Source organism: Castor canadensis, chromosome 11 (assembly GCF_047511655.1).
Source record: "Castor canadensis chromosome 11, mCasCan1.hap1v2, whole genome shotgun sequence".
Classification (NCBI taxonomy): domain Eukaryota; kingdom Metazoa; phylum Chordata; class Mammalia; order Rodentia; family Castoridae; genus Castor; species Castor canadensis.
Window position 1 is genome coordinate 142,595,537 of NC_133396.1, and position 17,902 is coordinate 142,613,438.

The 17,902-nt window shown below is 37.3% G+C and overlaps 1 protein-coding gene across 1 annotated transcript in view; it reads right to left on the bottom strand.

The window, feature by feature from the left end:
* The window catches only part of Dnah14 (dynein axonemal heavy chain 14), a 279,653-nt gene that overhangs the window by 115,797 nt on the left and 145,954 nt on the right, over positions 1-17,902 (bottom strand). The window contains exons 34-39 of the mRNA XM_074044804.1: positions 17,615-17,704; positions 14,929-15,063; positions 9,633-9,848; positions 4,464-4,554; positions 2,618-2,826; positions 1,599-1,851 (exon numbers count right to left, since the gene is read on the bottom strand). Of these exons, the coding sequence (XP_073900905.1) occupies positions 1,599-1,851; positions 2,618-2,826; positions 4,464-4,554; positions 9,633-9,848; positions 14,929-15,063; positions 17,615-17,704 (994 nt within the window). The remainder of the gene's footprint in view (positions 1-1,598; positions 1,852-2,617; positions 2,827-4,463; positions 4,555-9,632; positions 9,849-14,928; positions 15,064-17,614; positions 17,705-17,902) is intronic.

Genomic DNA, 17,902 nt, shown 5'->3' on the forward strand with positions numbered 1-17,902 from the left:
TAATGACACCATAGATTCTCCCAGAGGACATTACTTTAAACAAATAAACCAAACACCGAAAGACAAATTCCACATGATTTCACTCATATAGAATCTAAAAAGCAGAGAGTAGAGTGACAGGGTTGTTGAGTGGGGGGAATGTTAAAAAGATGTTGGTCAAAGGATCCAAAATTTCAGTTCAGGAATTAAGTTCAAAAGACAGCATGGTGACTAAAGCTAATAAAGACGGTCCCAATTTAATAATGGCTCACTTATGATTCTTCAACTTTAAGTGGTGCCAATATATACACAACTACCATTGCTTATAACTTTCAGTATAGCATTCAATAAGTTACAGAAGATGTTCAACACTATTATAAAATAGTCCTTATGCTAAATAATTTTGCCAAACTATAGGCTAATGGAAGTGTTCTAAGCATGTTTAAGATAAGTTAGATAAGCTATGATGTTTAGTAGGTTAGGTGTATCAAATTCAGCTTCTACTTAAAATATTTTCAATTTTTGATAGGTTTCTTTGGGTTTAACCCATAATAAATTGATCACTGTATTCTTGAAAGATGCTAATTTCAGCAAAGGTATGAAAACTATTAATAAGTCAAATGAAAATTCTAGAAATAACCACAACATAAGAGGTTAGACTTCTTTGGATGGCTTACAATAAGACTGCATATGACTTGGGAGGAAAGTCACTAGAAATTATCCAGACCGAAATGTGAAGAGGAAAAAGAAAACTCCAGCCTGATCCAAACAAAAACCAGAGCATTTAGCAGCAGTGAGACAGTGGATCAATACAATTGTTTGGATTTTATTTTCTATCCTATTACTACTCTTAGGGCCTACTCAATCTTAGGTCTTACATTTTCTCTAGTTCTATGAAATCTCTTGTCAGTTACTTCTTTAACATTTCTTCCTTTGTTTACTTATTTAACTTTTTCTTTCTAGAGTTTCTGTTCTCTAAATGTTAATCTTTCAACTTTTATTTATCTTTCAAATAAATACACACGTGTTTATGTATTAAGTGAATATATTTAATATGTATTTTAAAAACATTTCACCTCTTTAGTCCTTCCTGATGCCATCCGACAGAGTTCCTCAGGTTCTTGTTCTCTGATGTCATTCAGCTGGCCAATAGAGCATCCAATCCGTTTAATGTGTTCCTTATCTCAGCTTTTCCTGTTTTACTTCTGACCTCTACTAGTATGTTTAACTTCTTGCCTTGTTTCCAGTATTCCCCTTTTCCTTTTGCACTTCTGATGAATGTAGAAGTGTGTATGTCTTCACAGCAGAGGACTTGTGTGTTAATTTGTATACATTCTGGCATTCTTGTTCAGAAAAACAGAATGTTTCTCTATCTCTCCCCCCACTAGAGACCCTCTAAGGTTCGTCACACTCATTTGTGTGTGAATACTTTAGTATTAGTCTACTCTTACTGATAAGCTTCTTCTGTAAAGAGCTGTTACTTTGTTCTATGTGTCATTGGCCCAAGCAGACTGAAAATTCCTGGTCTTCCTGTCCTTATTTTCTTTTATGAAGATGATAAACTGCCACTGACTAGCTAACATATAGTATCATTACATGAATTAGGGGGAAAAACTCACTTTGTCCAAATCCTCCTTTTGTACTCATGAATTCAAAGAAAGCATCAAGAATTCTGCAGAGGGTTGTGACGATTGTTATATCCTGCATAGGATATGGCAGAAATTTCTGATGCTTCTTTATAAATTGTAGTCCATCTGGGACACTTTTTTTAATCATGGATTCAAGACAATCCACTCCTGATTGACTCATAATGTTAGAAGTTTTCAAAAGCCAACACTTAATATAAGGCTCCCATCCAAGATCAACAGGGTCCTAATAAGAAAAAGCACAAGAAAATCTTATGTAAAAACTAAAAACAGAACTCTTCTGCTTTCTTACTATTTTTTTACTTCACTGCTGCCTCCTGAGAAATTCAGCTTAGCATTATCATTCTTTAAAGAGCAAATGATCAAAATTGCTTGAGGAATTACCATTCTCTGAATGATTTGTCATTTTTGACCATGGTCTCAGGAGAAAGCAGGCAATTTGGAGATTCTGGACAGGGAGGTGTGCTGAAGCTATGTGTGGTGGTCAGGGGAGTGGTCACAGAAGTAGCCCCACGTTGTAGCTTTATCCATCACATCAGTCAAAGCAGAGGTCTAACCATAGTTAAAGATTAATTTAATGTGTAGAAAATCCTTTGCTGTTATTGTTTTTCCTACCTCCTTGTCACTGTCTTGGTAATGCATTTCCCAAGTTATAAGAATCACAGAATAAGATAACATTTCAGGGAAGGACTCTTTCCTCTATTGGAAAACAATTCACATTGCAGCCTAATCTGCCTACTTGAAGGTATTACTCACTCACACATGTGGAAACGCTGACACTTCATTTATTGAGAGAAGAATAACTTAGCCATTATATTGCCATTCTCTACTGGATCATGAAGTTTGGGGGGCATAAAGCTTCAGGACTACTGGACTCACTTTGCTGACATGAGTCAAAAATAAAATTCACATTAAAGGGCTGCAGATAATGACTCATTACTATCCCAGATACCACATGCTCTTTGTAAGGAAATTTGCTTTTGAAAACTTACCATGTACACCATTGCACACCGGCTGACAGTAGCTGGACTGGCCTGAGAGAGACTGTCCACTTCAAAGATCATGCGTATACTGCTAGTAAGTGCTATTCTCTCACTGTTGGCCAGACACAGTGTTCTTGTGTCATCCAGCACAGAGTTCAGATTCTCTACCCACAAGATGTCCACTGGGCCATCCAAGACAATCCATTGCCAGTCAAAACCTGGGCAGGACAAGATTTTAATGTGACTGAGAGTGAGCTCTGGCTTCTTTCTTTACAATCTTGAAAATTTTCTACTGTATGTAGATGAAAGCTGGTGTTCTGGGGAAAATGGAGTGAATGTACAGTGTCCTGTATCACAGTGCCACTCTGTGCTCTAGATGCTCTGCCTCTGATAGAAGAGGAGACACCTACAGGCAGGCTCCAGTGTTTACTAACTAAATACTCCACCATGCCTTGAGCAGTGTTTAGACATTCTTAGATCACTGAATTGGATAATTAACTCTTAAAATTTGGATGGGAGAAAGATTCATGATTTTACATTTTTCTTAATAATATTATTTGTGAGTGTGCCCCTTCCACAGAGGAATGATTTTCAGATATGTTGCTTTTGGGGAATAACAAAGGGAAATAGATGCCCTTTGAAGAAAGAATCAAAGTTTAGAGTACATCACGCTTGGTCTCCATTTAACCCTCTTTACCTACTTAATCTGTTTCTTAGATAAGGAAGCTTATAAACAACAGAGGTTTATTCTTACTGCTCTGGAGCTAGAAGTCAAAGACTAAGGTATTCTCCTGGACCTTCCTCACAAGGACGTTAATTCTATTCACAAGGTCAGAGCCCTCATGACCCATTCTCCCCAAAGAACCCTGCACCTAATAGTATCACCTTGAGGGTTATGAATTTAACACATGCATTTGGGGCTGGGGAGAACACAAATATTCAGACTATAGCACACAAGCTATGCCCACTACTGTGCTCAGTGACTGTGGAAATTGTAGAAAGTCTATGATCAGGAGAGGGGGGTGTGAATAGGTCACTATGTAGACAGAAGGTAGGTATCACCTAAAAGATGTTAAAGTGTCCTACAAGAACCAGGAAGACCTAGGATTCATACAACCATCACTGGGAAGATGGGCTCTGGATAGATGAAAAACTTGCTGTACAGTTGTCCTAAACCCCTTAAAGAAAACTTACTATGTCCAATCATTGTACTTTCCCCAAAATGACAGGCAAAACTTCAGGAAAGTAGAAACAGCAGCAGAAGTTCCTTCAAAAGTCTGTATCATAAATGTGTTACTGGAGAACGAGTCGATATGAAGCTCAACCTGAACGAGGGAAGCAATGGCTGGGGCTCCTCCAGTAGACTGTCAGTCCCCTTAGAGCAGGGACCAGTTCATACAGACATTCTGTCCCCTGGGACATAGCCAAGTGTATGGCATATATCAGGCATGCAGTTCATTTGAGATCAGTCTGCTGAGGTTGCATGATTTAGCTGGGATGTAAAGTCTGTTTGGAGTCCCTGTTCAGAGGTGGTACTAGGCTGCCACTGTGGCATCTCATGTCTTTCCTACATTTAATATCTACTTCTTCTTATGGGGACCAGTGGTCACCTATAAAACGAAGGGCTGTTTAAGCCCCAGTGGCGATATACCATAATGATTAACACACACACACACACACACACACACACACACACACACATATATAATATTGTATGTGATACTAATATACAAATTAGAAAAACACAGAAGGAAAAAGTAAACTGTGAAAGAACAAAATATCACTAATTAAAAATATGGCTCAAGGTTTTTTCCTATGTAAGTTCATCATCTTTACAAAATTTAGTAACACTTACTGTGACTTTCTAGAATTTTGTCATCTTTCACTGTATCCTTCACAAAACTATCATCGATATCTGTTGGGTCAGAGGATTCAAGTTGGAAAACCTAAAATATTTAATCAATAGTGTTTAAAGTTTTACTTGATATAGGGTCCAGCCACAATGATGATATATCAATATGCTTTCTTGAAAGGCCAAAGCTCTCCCGCTGAAAAGACCAACACATAATTAGTACAATGTATCTTGCAAATGCAGCATATTTCCTTTCAGAAAATTGAAAAAAGAGAAATACTACTTTAGTTTAAATAAGCCAGGCACAGAAAGAAAAATACTGTATGTCTCATTTATCTGAAATTTAAGCATTTGACTCATGGACATGGAGAGCAGAACAGCAGCCAGCAGAGGCAGGGAAGTGCAGGGGAAGGGGGTACAGACAGGAATAAGCAAAAGTGCTTTGTGGGTCAGCAGACTGATCATAGTTCATGGTGACTTATTATATACTGTATAAAGAATCAGAAGAGGCGTGTTTGGAGCTTCCTAGAACAAAGAAATGACAAATGTTTAAGGAGATGTAAGTGCTAATGGCTGTGAGGTGATCATCACACACTGTACACATGTACTGAATGACCACACTGTGTCCCAAAGTACACACAATAGTAAAATTAAAAAAAAAAACCCAGAAGGCAGAATAATGAATGTAGAAATAGACCCCTATTCCAGTACTATTTTATATTAATGGGAATGAGATTAATTATTTGGTTGTGTCAGAACAATTTTCCATCTGGGAGAAAGTTCCATTAACAATACCTAAATGAGCTTCATTAAGATCAAGGGTCTAAAAAGATTTATTGTGGGAGGATCCAAGATGGTGGTTAGGGCAGGGAATCAGAAAGCCTAAGCTCCATGACTCCAGGAACTACCTTGAGACTTCGGAGCTACACTTGGGTAATTCTGATTGCTCCTGACCAAAATAATAACTGCCATCACATTAGGTGCACATAAAATTCAAAGACTGGCCCTGAAATCAGCCTTTAATTGCACCTAACAGCTGCGAAAATGCTGGTGTGGCATAGTCAGCAAGGCGTGTCCAGCCCTGAGAAAAAAGCCCCCTGGCCATTTCTCTTTCTTTCTTTTTAAAATTTTTAAAAATTTTTCTCCCAACAAGCAGAAGACAGCGCATTGATCAGAATCAAACTCTGTGACATCTTGGATCCCTAACCTGTGGAAAGCCTCCCTAGATTGTGCCATTTCTCCCTGCCAGCTGGTTTCAAAGCTGCTTGCATGAATTTGTAGAATGAACAGGTGAGCATCACGCACCACGCTCGACTCCCCTACCTACCCCAGATTTCTATATCTGGCCTAATAACTATCATCCCTGCAACTCCCACTGTTTACTGATATTACCCCCGAGGGGTTTTCTATATAATATGTAAACAACTGGTCTGGCATTGAATCTATGAATTTGTTATTGCTAAATCACACCTCCAGTCCAGGGACAAAAAGAGCACATCAACCTAGCTAGCAACCAAGTCAGTCAACAACACAAAAATTAAATCAAGGGAAAGAAAACAGGCAATTGAAACCACCAACTAGCCTATCAAGAACATAGTTGCACAGCACCAAGTGGAGTGATGGGAAAAAGAAGGGATGGAAACTACTCTCCTCAAAAAAAAAAATTCAATAAAGGATTCAGCATGAAATGAAGAAAATGGATAACTAGTTCCTGATGTCAACAAAACAATGATAAATGTCACTAAGGAACCCAGTGATGCCCACAAAAACAAAACAAAAACCCTCAAAGAGGAAATCTTGGAAAAATCACTGAGAAAGTCATGGAGAAGATACTAGACATGGTTAACCTGAATGTACAAGATGCACTCAAGAAATTTCAAGACACCAAAAATATAGAACATCAGAAGACACAGAAACAAATAAATGAACTCAGAGAGAACTTCAGCAAACACCAAAGTGAAACAAAGGACACTATAAAAAAAGAGATATATGAATTAAAGATGACAACACAAAATATAAAGGAGGAGTTGAACAAAGATATGGAAAACCTTAGAAAAAAAATAAAACAGAAATAAAAAGGTACTTTTTATTTCTAGGTACTTTAGTTACCTAGAAATTTTTGTTTAGTTAAACAAAAAACACAGCAAAGGCTACTCCAACAAACTAGAACAAGTGGAAGACAAAATCTCAGGGCTCAAAGATAAAATAAAAATTAAAGAAAAAACAGAAGAAATCTTAGTCAAACACTCAAGAGCTGTGAAAGGAATATGCAAGAACTCAGTGATTCCATCCAAAGATCAAACTTGAGAATCATGGGCATTGAAGAAGGAAAAGAGGTACAAGCCAAAGGGATACATAATATATTCAATAAAATAATAACAGAAAATTTCCCAAATTCAAGAAAATGTTGACCATTCAGGTATAGGAAGCCTCCAGGACACCAAACAGACATGACCAAAAAAGAACCTCTCCATGGCATTTTATCATTAAAACAACTAGCACAGAGAACAGAGAAAGAATATTGAAGGCTGTAAGAAAGAAAAACAAATAACATATAAAGGTAAATGCATCAAAATAACAGCAGATTTCTCAACAGAAACCTTAAAAGTAAGAAGGGCATGGAGTGAGGTATTTCAGGCACTGAATGAAAATGATTTCAGCCCTAGGATACTCTAACCAGCAAAACTATCATTCAAAATTGATGAAGCAATAAAAATCTCCCATGATAAACAGAAACTGAAACAATACATTACCACTAAGCCACCAATAGCCAAGTTATGGAAACAGCCAAGATGCCCCACATACCGACAAATGGATTAAAAAAAATGTATTTATACACAATAGAGTTTTACTCAGTCACAAAGAAAAATGAAATTTTGTCATTCACAAGTAAATGGATGGAACAGGAGAACATCATCTTAAGTGAAGTTAGCCAGGCTCAGAAGGCCAAAAATCGCATGTTTTCCCTCATATGTGGATTACAGACCCAAAACACATGCAGTAACATTACTGGACATGGGGAGAATGTACATGGAGGAATAGGGAAAGAGAAGGAAAACTAAACCTTGAATGTGGCTAATGTGCTCACTGTAGAAGAGCTAATAAAGTAATCTTAAACTTGCAGAGGCCATGATGGGAAGGGGACCAGGAAGTAGTGAAGTGGTCTGGCAGAGATGAACCAATGTGGTTTGCAATACACACGTGCATGGAAGCAATGCTAGGAATCTCTCTGTATAGCTACCTTTATCTCAAACTAGCAAAAATGCTATGTCTTTCTTATGATCTCTTACATTTTCTCTTCAACAAAATTTAAGAACAAGAGGGCGGAACAGTTTTTCCCAGAAGCATGGGGTACAGGGAGTGGGAAAGTAGCCCAAACCATGTATACACATGAGTAAACGTAAAAATGATAAAATTTAAAAGATTTATTGTATGTTATTAAGTAACCATCAATATACAGGTTAAGCACCCCTTACCAAAATGCTTGGGACCTGTGTGTTTTGGGTTTTGGAATATTTGCATAAGCAAAAGAGGCCAGGACCCTAGTCTAAACAAGAACTCGTGTATGTTTCATACACACCTTATACACATAGCCCGGAGGTAACCTTGGAAAGTGGCTTTCATAACTTTGTACATGATGTAGCTTCATGGTATAGAGTGCATCAGCTCTGAAAAAGTCTCAGGTTTGAAGTTTTGAATTTTGGGTTTTTCAGATTAAGGATGCTTAATTGTCCCAGAATAATCTTACACAAAGAAACCCTATCAAGGTGTGACTGAAAAGTTGGAATGTACAAGAAAAATGATAAACTTATTTTCATGGACTGCAGAAAATATATATGGCACACATGGCAGACAAATGACTACTTTTTCAAACCAATATGAAAACGATAGCAAACATCTAATAAAATCATTTCCTTAAGGAGCAGTTTCTCCTCCCTTCTTCTTTTCTTCATTTCATTCTGCCCTGAGGCACTTTTTGGGAGGTGGGGTGGGGCTGTAGTGGGATTTGAACTCGGGGCCTCAAAGTCTGTTAGGCAGGTGCTCTACCATTTAGGCCATGCCTCCCAGCCCTAACTTTATTGAAGTAAAGTTTTTTTTTTTGTGTGTGTGTTTTTGCTTGGGGTTGGACTCTGACCACAATTCTCCTATCTATGCTTCTTGTGTAGATGGAATAGCAAGTGCTAATTTATTATCATGCCTGGTTTCTTGGTTGAGATTGGGTCTCACTAACTTTTTGTCTGAGCTGGCCTCCCACGTAACCCTTCTGATCCCTGCCTCTTAAGTAGCTGGGATTATAGGCACATACAACCACACCCAGCCAGGGGTGGATTTTAATTAGAAATCTCAGTGTGTTCAGTCATCCCTTGGCATTTACAAGGGGACTTGTTCTAGCACCTCCAAATGGATTCTGAAATCTAAGGGTGCTGAAGCCCCTTGTATAAAATCTATGCATATAATCTATGCACTTTAAATCACCTCGAGATTACTTAAAAGACCTAATGCAACTTAAAAGCTATGTAAATTGTTGTATCACTTAGGGAATAATGACAAGAAGGAAGTCTGTACAGACACAACTGTGTTTTTCAAATACTCTTATGCATGATTGGGTGAATCTATACATTTGGAACCCAATACAGAGGGTTGACTGCATTCCCAAAGTTATCCTGGGTTATGAATGGATTTCTACTGCACAATCTCATACATCTAGAATATCATTTCCTTTGGTTTCAAATATCATCTTTTTATCAATACACTTTAATGAAATTTAAAGCAACCCTACTAATTACTAATACTAAGAACACAACTTTAATTTGGTTTCCACTTACATTTATTCTTTGATGAAGTTTGTGTCAAATTTTTCTTCACCTTTCTACTGAAACATTTTGATCTGCAAGCCCCTCAGTGGTGCTGGAGTCACCAGGGCACTCTCCCTGTAGACTTAGTCCACTTTGTATTCCTTTTAAAGCAAGTATCTTTAACCTTATCCAAGATTCACTGACCATTTAAAAAGTCAGTGGCATACTTTCTGGTTTTAATAACTTACAAATTTCTCTTTTTGAAATGTTCAAAACACTTTTATACTAATAGGTATCTTATGATGCTTTAGGATCGGTCTTTGAATATACAATGGTTCATCAGTCAAATGAAACACTCACACGATATTAAACTTACATTCGATAAGTCTGAGATTCTTGACTTTAGTCCGAGATCAGTGTCTCTCTTTGAGTAACTTGCAGGGTTCGAATATACATAATTTCGAACTGCTGCTGATAATAACCCATCAGTCCATTCCATAGTATTAGGATCCAGTTGTCCATAGAGTTCACTGAGAGTGATACACTTTGGATTTAAAACATAAATATCTACTTTTCCTTTTTTTCCTGGAATCTGGGGAAAATCAGTGTTATGTATAAGACATTAACTATAGTACACTTTTTGTACTATTATCACCAAAGAGTTTAGAAGACGTTTTCACTTCAATTAAAAATTCTCTATAAAGATAGCATTTAAAAGGAACAGTAAAAATTGGTTTATTAAAATTAGCCACGATAAGCAAAATCATTATTAAAAAAAATTCTATATACTACAAATGGTTCCTGGAAGGAATATGATAGCTCACTGTGCTTTATATTTGAATGTGGATGTGGTGAGTCTGGAGCCTGGGTTGGGTGTAGAGATTGGACCTTATTTGCAACATTCTAACGTATATGGGCCATGACTGAAGAACTGGTCTCTGCTTCATCTACCTCAGATCTGAGATAGGAAAAGAGGCAGGCACATTTGCAGAGAAATACAGATCTGCAAAAGCAGGGAGCAAGAAGTTATGGGTGAGACACACAGTAGATCATGTAAGGCCTCAGAAAGAAGTTGGGATGGGAATCTTCGGAAAATTAAGACTCAAAAACAGCTGTAAATACATATAAAGCCATGAAACAGAACTGAGAGTCCAGAAATAAACCCAAACACCTGTGGTCAACTGGTTTTCAATAAGGATGCCAACATCATTCATTTAGGAAAAGAACAGACTCTAATAAATCGTACAGGGAGAACTGGATATCCATTTGCACAAGAGTGGGATCCTACTTTGCTTTATATATAAAAATTAACTCAAAGTGGGTCAATACATTAACTGTAAGAAGAAAAACTATAAACCATAAGAAAGAAACATAGGAATAAGTCTTTATGCCCTTGGATGTGGTTGTCAATTCTTAGATTTGACACCAAAAGCAGAAGCAACAAAGGAAAAAATAAATAAATTGGATTAATTGGATTTTATAAAAATTAATGACTTTGTGCATTCCCATAAAGGAAAAAGATTACTCACAAATAGGAAAAAAATTGTAAGTCTCATATTTAATGAAGTTTCATGACCTGAATATATAAAGAACTCAACTAAATAACAAAAAGACAATCTAATTTAAAAATGGACAAAAGATAGACATAGACATGCCTCCAAAGAAGATATACAAATAGCCAATAAGCATGACACCACTGGTCATTAAGAAAATGCAAACCAAAACCACAATGAGATACTGTTTCACATTCAGAAAAGATGATATCTGTAGGTAAGAAGGTGGAAACATCGAAAGCCTCACACATTGCTAACAGCTGTTTAAAATGCAAATGACTACAACCACTATGGAAAGCAGCATGGAGATTCCTCAAAAAGCTAAAAATAGAACTGCCATATGATCCAGTGATACCACTCCTGGCCATATACTCAAAGGAATGTAAGTCAGGATATAATAGAGACACCTGTATACAAATGTTCACTGCAGCAATACTCACAATAGCCAAGCTTTGGAAACAACCCAGGTGCCCTACAACTGATGAATGGACCAAGAAAATGTGGCATATATACACAATGGGGTATTACTCAGCCATAAGGAATAATGACATGTGGTTTGAAGGTAAACGGATGGAATTGGAGGACATCCTGTTAAGTGAAGTAAGCCAGGCTCAGAAAGACAAAGGCTGCATGTTTTCTCTCATATGTGGAAGATACATCCAAAGATAAACATATACTCAAAACCAAACATGAACATATACAAACTCAGATGTAGAACATGTTTTAACAGTGGAACTACTCTATGGAACTCAGGGAAAGAAGAAAAGGAAAAGAAAATGATAGAGCATAAATAATATCAAATAACAAGATGTGAAGGTAGAGGATGTAAGGATGTGTATTGAAAGCTGTTGAAAAATAGGGGGTGGGAAGTAAAGGGGTAGGGGAGGATAATGGAAGGGGCTGAATGGACCAAAGTATACCCACAGTGGGCATGCATGCATTGAGGTATTCCTTTGAACATCAACTTGAGTGTTAATAATGAAAGACAGGACTGTAAAATAGGTACAGTGTGTGTGTGTGGGGGCAGGTACTGGTTGGGGGCTAAAGGAAGATTAAGGTGGTGGTATATGGTTGATGAACTTCATATACCTATATGAAACAGAACTAAGAAACCTCTTGCAATTGCTTTAAGTAGGGTGGGGAGGAGGTTAAGAGGGAGAGATGATGGGGGTGATGTAATTAATGTACAATATGGGTCTAATCAGAGTTGTGACTATGAATCCCCTCCTGTGTAATGAATATATCCTAATAGAAAATTTATAAAAAAATAAAATGGTGCAGCTGCAGTGAAGAACAGATCCTCAAAAGATTAAATATACAGTTACCTCATGAACCAGCAGGTCTCCTTCCAGGTATGTGTCCAAGAGAAATGAAAAATGTGTCCACTCAAAAACTCACATGCAAATGTTTGTAACAGTGATACTTCTTCTATCTAAGAGATAGAAGCAACCCAAATATACACATAGGACGAGCAGATGAGCATACAGTGATGGCTGGATAAACAAACAGAATGACGCTCGTTTACACTCTTATAATACACAACCGTTCAGCCATGATGTGGAATGAAGTACTGATACATGCTACAACTTAGATGAACCTCAACGACATATGTTAAGAAGTAGAAGAAGCCAGACAAAAGAGTTCACATGTTATATGGATTACTTTTATATAAACTGTACAATTAGTGGTTGCCTATGAATGGGGAGAGAAAAGAATGAGGAGTGATTTCTTAATGGAAAGGGGAGCTCTCAGAATGATAAGAAAGTTTTGGAACTGGAGAGGTGGGATTGAACTATACCCTTTAAAATGGTTAATTATAAGCCAAGCATAGAGGTTCACACTTATAATCTTAGCTACCCAGGAGGTGGAAGCAGGAAGATCATAAATTCTAGGCCACCCTGGGCAAAGATAACTAGACCCTATCTCGAAACAAAACAAAACACCAAACAAACAAAAGGACTGGGCTGTGGCTCAAGTGGTGAGGCCCTGAGTTTAGCCTCCAGTAGCTCAAAAAAAAAAAAAAAGTTATCTAAAAAAAAGGTTATCTAGATTATCTATATGTTCTGTGAATTTCACCTGGCAGAAGTTCTGGTAAAGCTATGCTCTGCCATACAGAAGTTCTATTCCTGTATATAAAATCTTAAGGCTATACATACACCTAAGGACAGGCAGTAAAAGCACTAGAGTATTCCTGTGATGGAAAAGGAACAGAAGTGAAGAGCAGGAAATAAACTAAAGTAAAAAGGCCTGGAACTGACCAACAAGAAGAAAGTCATGACCTAAGGAGTATGGTCAAAACAACCTCATTCTGAGGGTCTGCCACTGTCCTGAATAGGGTGGTTTTTGTGTGTGTTTGTGTGTGTGTGTGTGTACATGTATATATACACATATATATATATGTGTGTGTATATATATATGTACACATAAATAGATACAGAGATAAGTATATATACATATATCTCTAGATCTATATAATGAGAACATCAATAAATGAATTAAGGTATACTGTATATATAGAATAGAGTCCTTGGAATTGTATTTGTGAGTTTCTAATGATGTGGGGTTAATTCTGGGCATATAATACTAGGTGAAAATGGCAAAATGTAAAACAAAATTGAGAATATTTATAAAGAAATATAGCCATGATTTGAAAATATATAATAGAAAAAAATTATTAAATGGAAGATAGAAAAATGTTTTCAGTGATTCTTTCTAGTTGATTATTATTTATTTTCCAAAATTTTCACAATTATGCATACTACTTTCATACTTAAAAACATTTCTAAGGCTGTTGGAGGGGCTCAAGCCATAGAGTGCCTGCCTAGCAAGTGTGAGGACCTGAGTTCAAACCCTAGTACCCACCCCAAAAAAAAACCCCAAAAAAACTTTTCTAACAAAATGAATTACTACCCACTGCACTGATATGAGGATTAAAGGCTGCAATTCAAGTAAAAGTGGTTTTGAGCACAGTACTGCACCCATGTTTACTGCTCCATAAATATTAGCTGTGATTATTACTGTTCCTATGATCATTCACCTGTTATTAATTACGGCAACTTTTAAGAACTCATTGAGCTCTGTTTAGGTAGAGGAGATGACAAAGGATTAGAAACTAAACTAATCCTCTGATTAGTGTCTGATTTTAAACAGGATATTTCATACTGACAGAAAAAAATCTATACAATTGAGAGCCTGACTTTCTAGGACTTTTGGAATATATTACCAACAATAAATCTTTAAATAAAATAACTGAATTACTCACTATTTGGTGGAGACTAACTTTATATTTCATAAAAATATATCATGATGAAGTAGGGACTATTCTAGGAAGTCATGGACAATTTAATACTAACCAGTTAAACAATAAAAAGTAGCTGGGTTTTGGTGGCCCACACCTGCAATCCTAGCTAGGCAGAGAGCAGGAGGATTACGGGTTCAAGGCCAGCCAGAGCAAATAATTAGGGAGACCCACCTTGAAAATAAACAACACAGAAAACCACTGGTGGAGAGGCTCAAGTGATAGAGTACCTGCCTAACAAGTGTAAGGCCCTGAGTTAAAACCTCAAGTAGATGCTAAAATCATTTAATGAATTCTAACCATCAAAACCCCAAAGTTTTGGTGAACAGAAATTTCCAAGTATGATGAAGAATATTTATCAGCGTTAAAGAGCTAATATTGTATTGAGTGCAAAAATATTAAATGCATTCCACATAAAATAAGGAACAAATATTATAGGTAATATTGTTTGAGGGTTAATCAATTCAGTAAGATAGGAAAAGAATATGTCATAAATATTGAAAAAAGGGATGAAATTATTTTCATTTGAAGATGACTGAATTGATACTTAAAAAAGCAATTGGAACTTACAAAGCTATTCAGTAAGGTAGCTAAACACAAAGTAAACATAGAATTCAATAGCTTTGTTTTACATGAGCAATGGCCAGTTTGAGGTTTAATTTTTTAAAAATCCCACTTACTACAATGATTCCTAACTATAAAATTCCTACTAATAAATTTAGTAAGTAATGAAAATGCTTATGTAAAACATAAAATGCTAACTGAAGAATAAAATGTGATACAAACAAATTGAGAAATATTTTGTGCAGCAGAACATTTACCTTTGAAGCAGATTGCCTGTCTTTAAGTGACAAGAGGTCTACAGCTGGTAACAATATTAAGGCTTTTTCTAAAATTCTTCTGGCTGTTGTCTTTCCTCCACCTGTTGGGCCCACTAACATCACACCAACACGAGCCTAAAATAAATTTGCAGATTTATTCATTCATAAACTATCTTAAAAGTTTACTTACAAATACATCTCTGTACCCACTGATATTCCTTCAAATTATAATACTATACTTTGGAATCTGGCTTCTGCTTTTACTGAGGAGGCTATGTTAAAGTCACAAGAAATCTCCTAATTTTAAAATTCAAAAAACAGTTTATCTTACTTTCCGCTTCTTCCTACTCGTGGCTTTCTCTCCTATTGGTTGCTATAACATAATTTATCAGGATTTTCCTCCTTAATTTTTTCTTTCTTGAGTTCTGATTCTCTTTCTCATTTTAGACTTTCCTAAATCATTCTACATCTGCTCTACCTCTACATTGTTCTTTCCAAACTCCTCAATTTGGTCTTTAACTATGACCTAGATCCTAATGACTCCCTGATTTATCCTCTTGTCCCAGTCTTTGGTCTTGAGTGGCAGAATGAAATCTCAAATGATCTGCTAAACATTCCCATCTAGACCTTCTTTTCACATTGTTGCTTCTTTCATTTCTCTAATCTAGTTAATAAAACCTCTGTGTACTAATTGTTCAAAGTAGACTTTTTCATTCTCTCCTCTCTTACAAATCTTTTTCTTAATTCCATCTTCTCTCCATCCCAACCACAAGTACTTTACATTGCTGTTATGAACTGAATGTTTGGGTCCTCCCCAAATTCATATAGTGAAGCTACAGCTCCCAACACGATGATATTTGAGGTGGAATCCTCGTATGGGACTCCACTAATTCCTTACGTGAATAGAAGGAAACCAGAGCACTCATGTGGGCAAAGCTCTAGAACCTCAACCTTCCCACCCATGTTCTTCCTCCCCTGCTTCACATGAGGACACAGCAAAGCGGCTACCTACACACCAAGGAGAGGGCTGTCACCAGATACAGAATCTGTCAATACTTTGATTTTGGATTTCCCAGTCCCCACAACTCTAAGAATTTAATGTGGGATCTTGGTGTATCCCACACCTATAATCCCAGCACTCAAGAAGCTAAGACAGGAGGATCTTGAGTTACAGGCCAGCCTGGGTTATACATAATGAGACTGTGAGAGAAAGAAAAGAAGGAAAAATATAAATAAACAAATAAATAAATATCTGTGTCTAAGTCACTCAGTTGTGGTATTGTTATAGCAGCCTAAGATCAGGAAGATACTTGGGACCTCATCATCTCTTCTGGAATGCTGTAATAATATTAAAAGAATTATTTTTTAAAAAATGATGCTAATATCTTATAAATACATTAAAATTCATATATGGATAAAACTAAACTATCTTTGAATCAATCTCTGAATCCTTATGGAAGTCCTGTGATCCTTCTTGTGTGGAGACAGGGTCTCACTATGTCACCCAGGCAGCTCTCCTGCATGCTGGGATTATAGGCTCAGCCTCACTGTACCAAGCATTAAGTCTGATGATTCTTGATTGGCAACTTGAGAGTGGTACAAAAGGCTTTCTTATCAAATGGAAACTGAATATTCAGCAACTCAGCCAGACTAGCTCCGGTGGGTCATCAAAGAGTGGCAACAATCCCTCCCTTCGCCTCCTGAAAGAAAGCTGTTGGCTGAGTGGAACTCCTTTTTTTGCAGTACTGGGGTTTGAACTCAGGCCTTATACTTACTAGGCAGGTGCTCTACCACTTGAGCCACTCTGCCAGCCCCTTTAACAGAACTCTTGATTCCCAAAGATTCCTTATCTGTGTGTGCCCAAGGGCTCAGCTAAACTGAAACTTGATCTCTCACAGTGCAGCCTCACACTCATTAACCTCTACTCAGTGGGCAGAACTCTGATCCCAGGGCTTCTCTGATGGCCTAGCTACCTGGCCTGCCTCTTGGAGAACTTCAGATGGGGGTTGTAAAGTGTAGAAATAAATGATGGCAGCTGAGCAAACAAACCGACTCACTCATGGGCAGATTATCTAGAATGAGGCTGCTAATTGAGCCCACCCTGCCTAGATTGCCACACCTGCTATATGAATACAATATCTTACTGAGTACTGCGACATGCTTGCCATCAAGACATTGTCATCACAGCAAAATAAAGTACTCTGTGCTTCTGATGCATAAGCCACTACTGCATGCCAGACTTTACTCGTGCCAAAAGTTGATGTAGTTATCTCACAGTAAGGGAAGCCAAACTAGGCCGGGCATGAATCCAAGAGTCCTGAAGTGCTGCTGGTGTTGCTGCACTAAAGTTGAAGTTATTTCAACGTATGAGATCACTGCTCCAGTCCAGCCAGCAGAGGCTAGCCATGTTCCTGTCTCTTTAAGCTAATTTGTATCATGTCTGTGGATTTCTGGATCATTTATCATCTGACAATGCTGTACCTTTTATCACAAAGTTCACTTAAAAATGGGCAGATGATCAGGTATGTGATTGGACCATTCACACTCCCCGAAATCCACAGGCATCAAGTAAACAGCCTCCTCAAATCCTGACTCCAAGACATTTCTGATTCTATCTCCTTCACTCTTTCTTTGCTCCCACACCTTACTCAGGCAAAGAATTGCTAACAAGACATTCTACACTTACCTGAAGTTGATTATGAAACTGTATGATCTTCTCTTTCTGAGGTGGCCAATGCTGAAAGCCTAATTGTTCTGTTGCGATATGTATTACTTTCTAAAAGGAAATAAATACATTAAAGTGCATTGCACATTGAACCCTTAATTTTTGGGGGGAGAGGGGAGCTGAGGATCAAAACCAGAACCTTGCACAAACTAGCCAAGCACTCTATCACTGAACTACACCCCAGCCCAAACCTCTGAGTTTTAATCCCTCTTAACTAAGTACTAATTATTGCACTTTAAGACAGTAGTT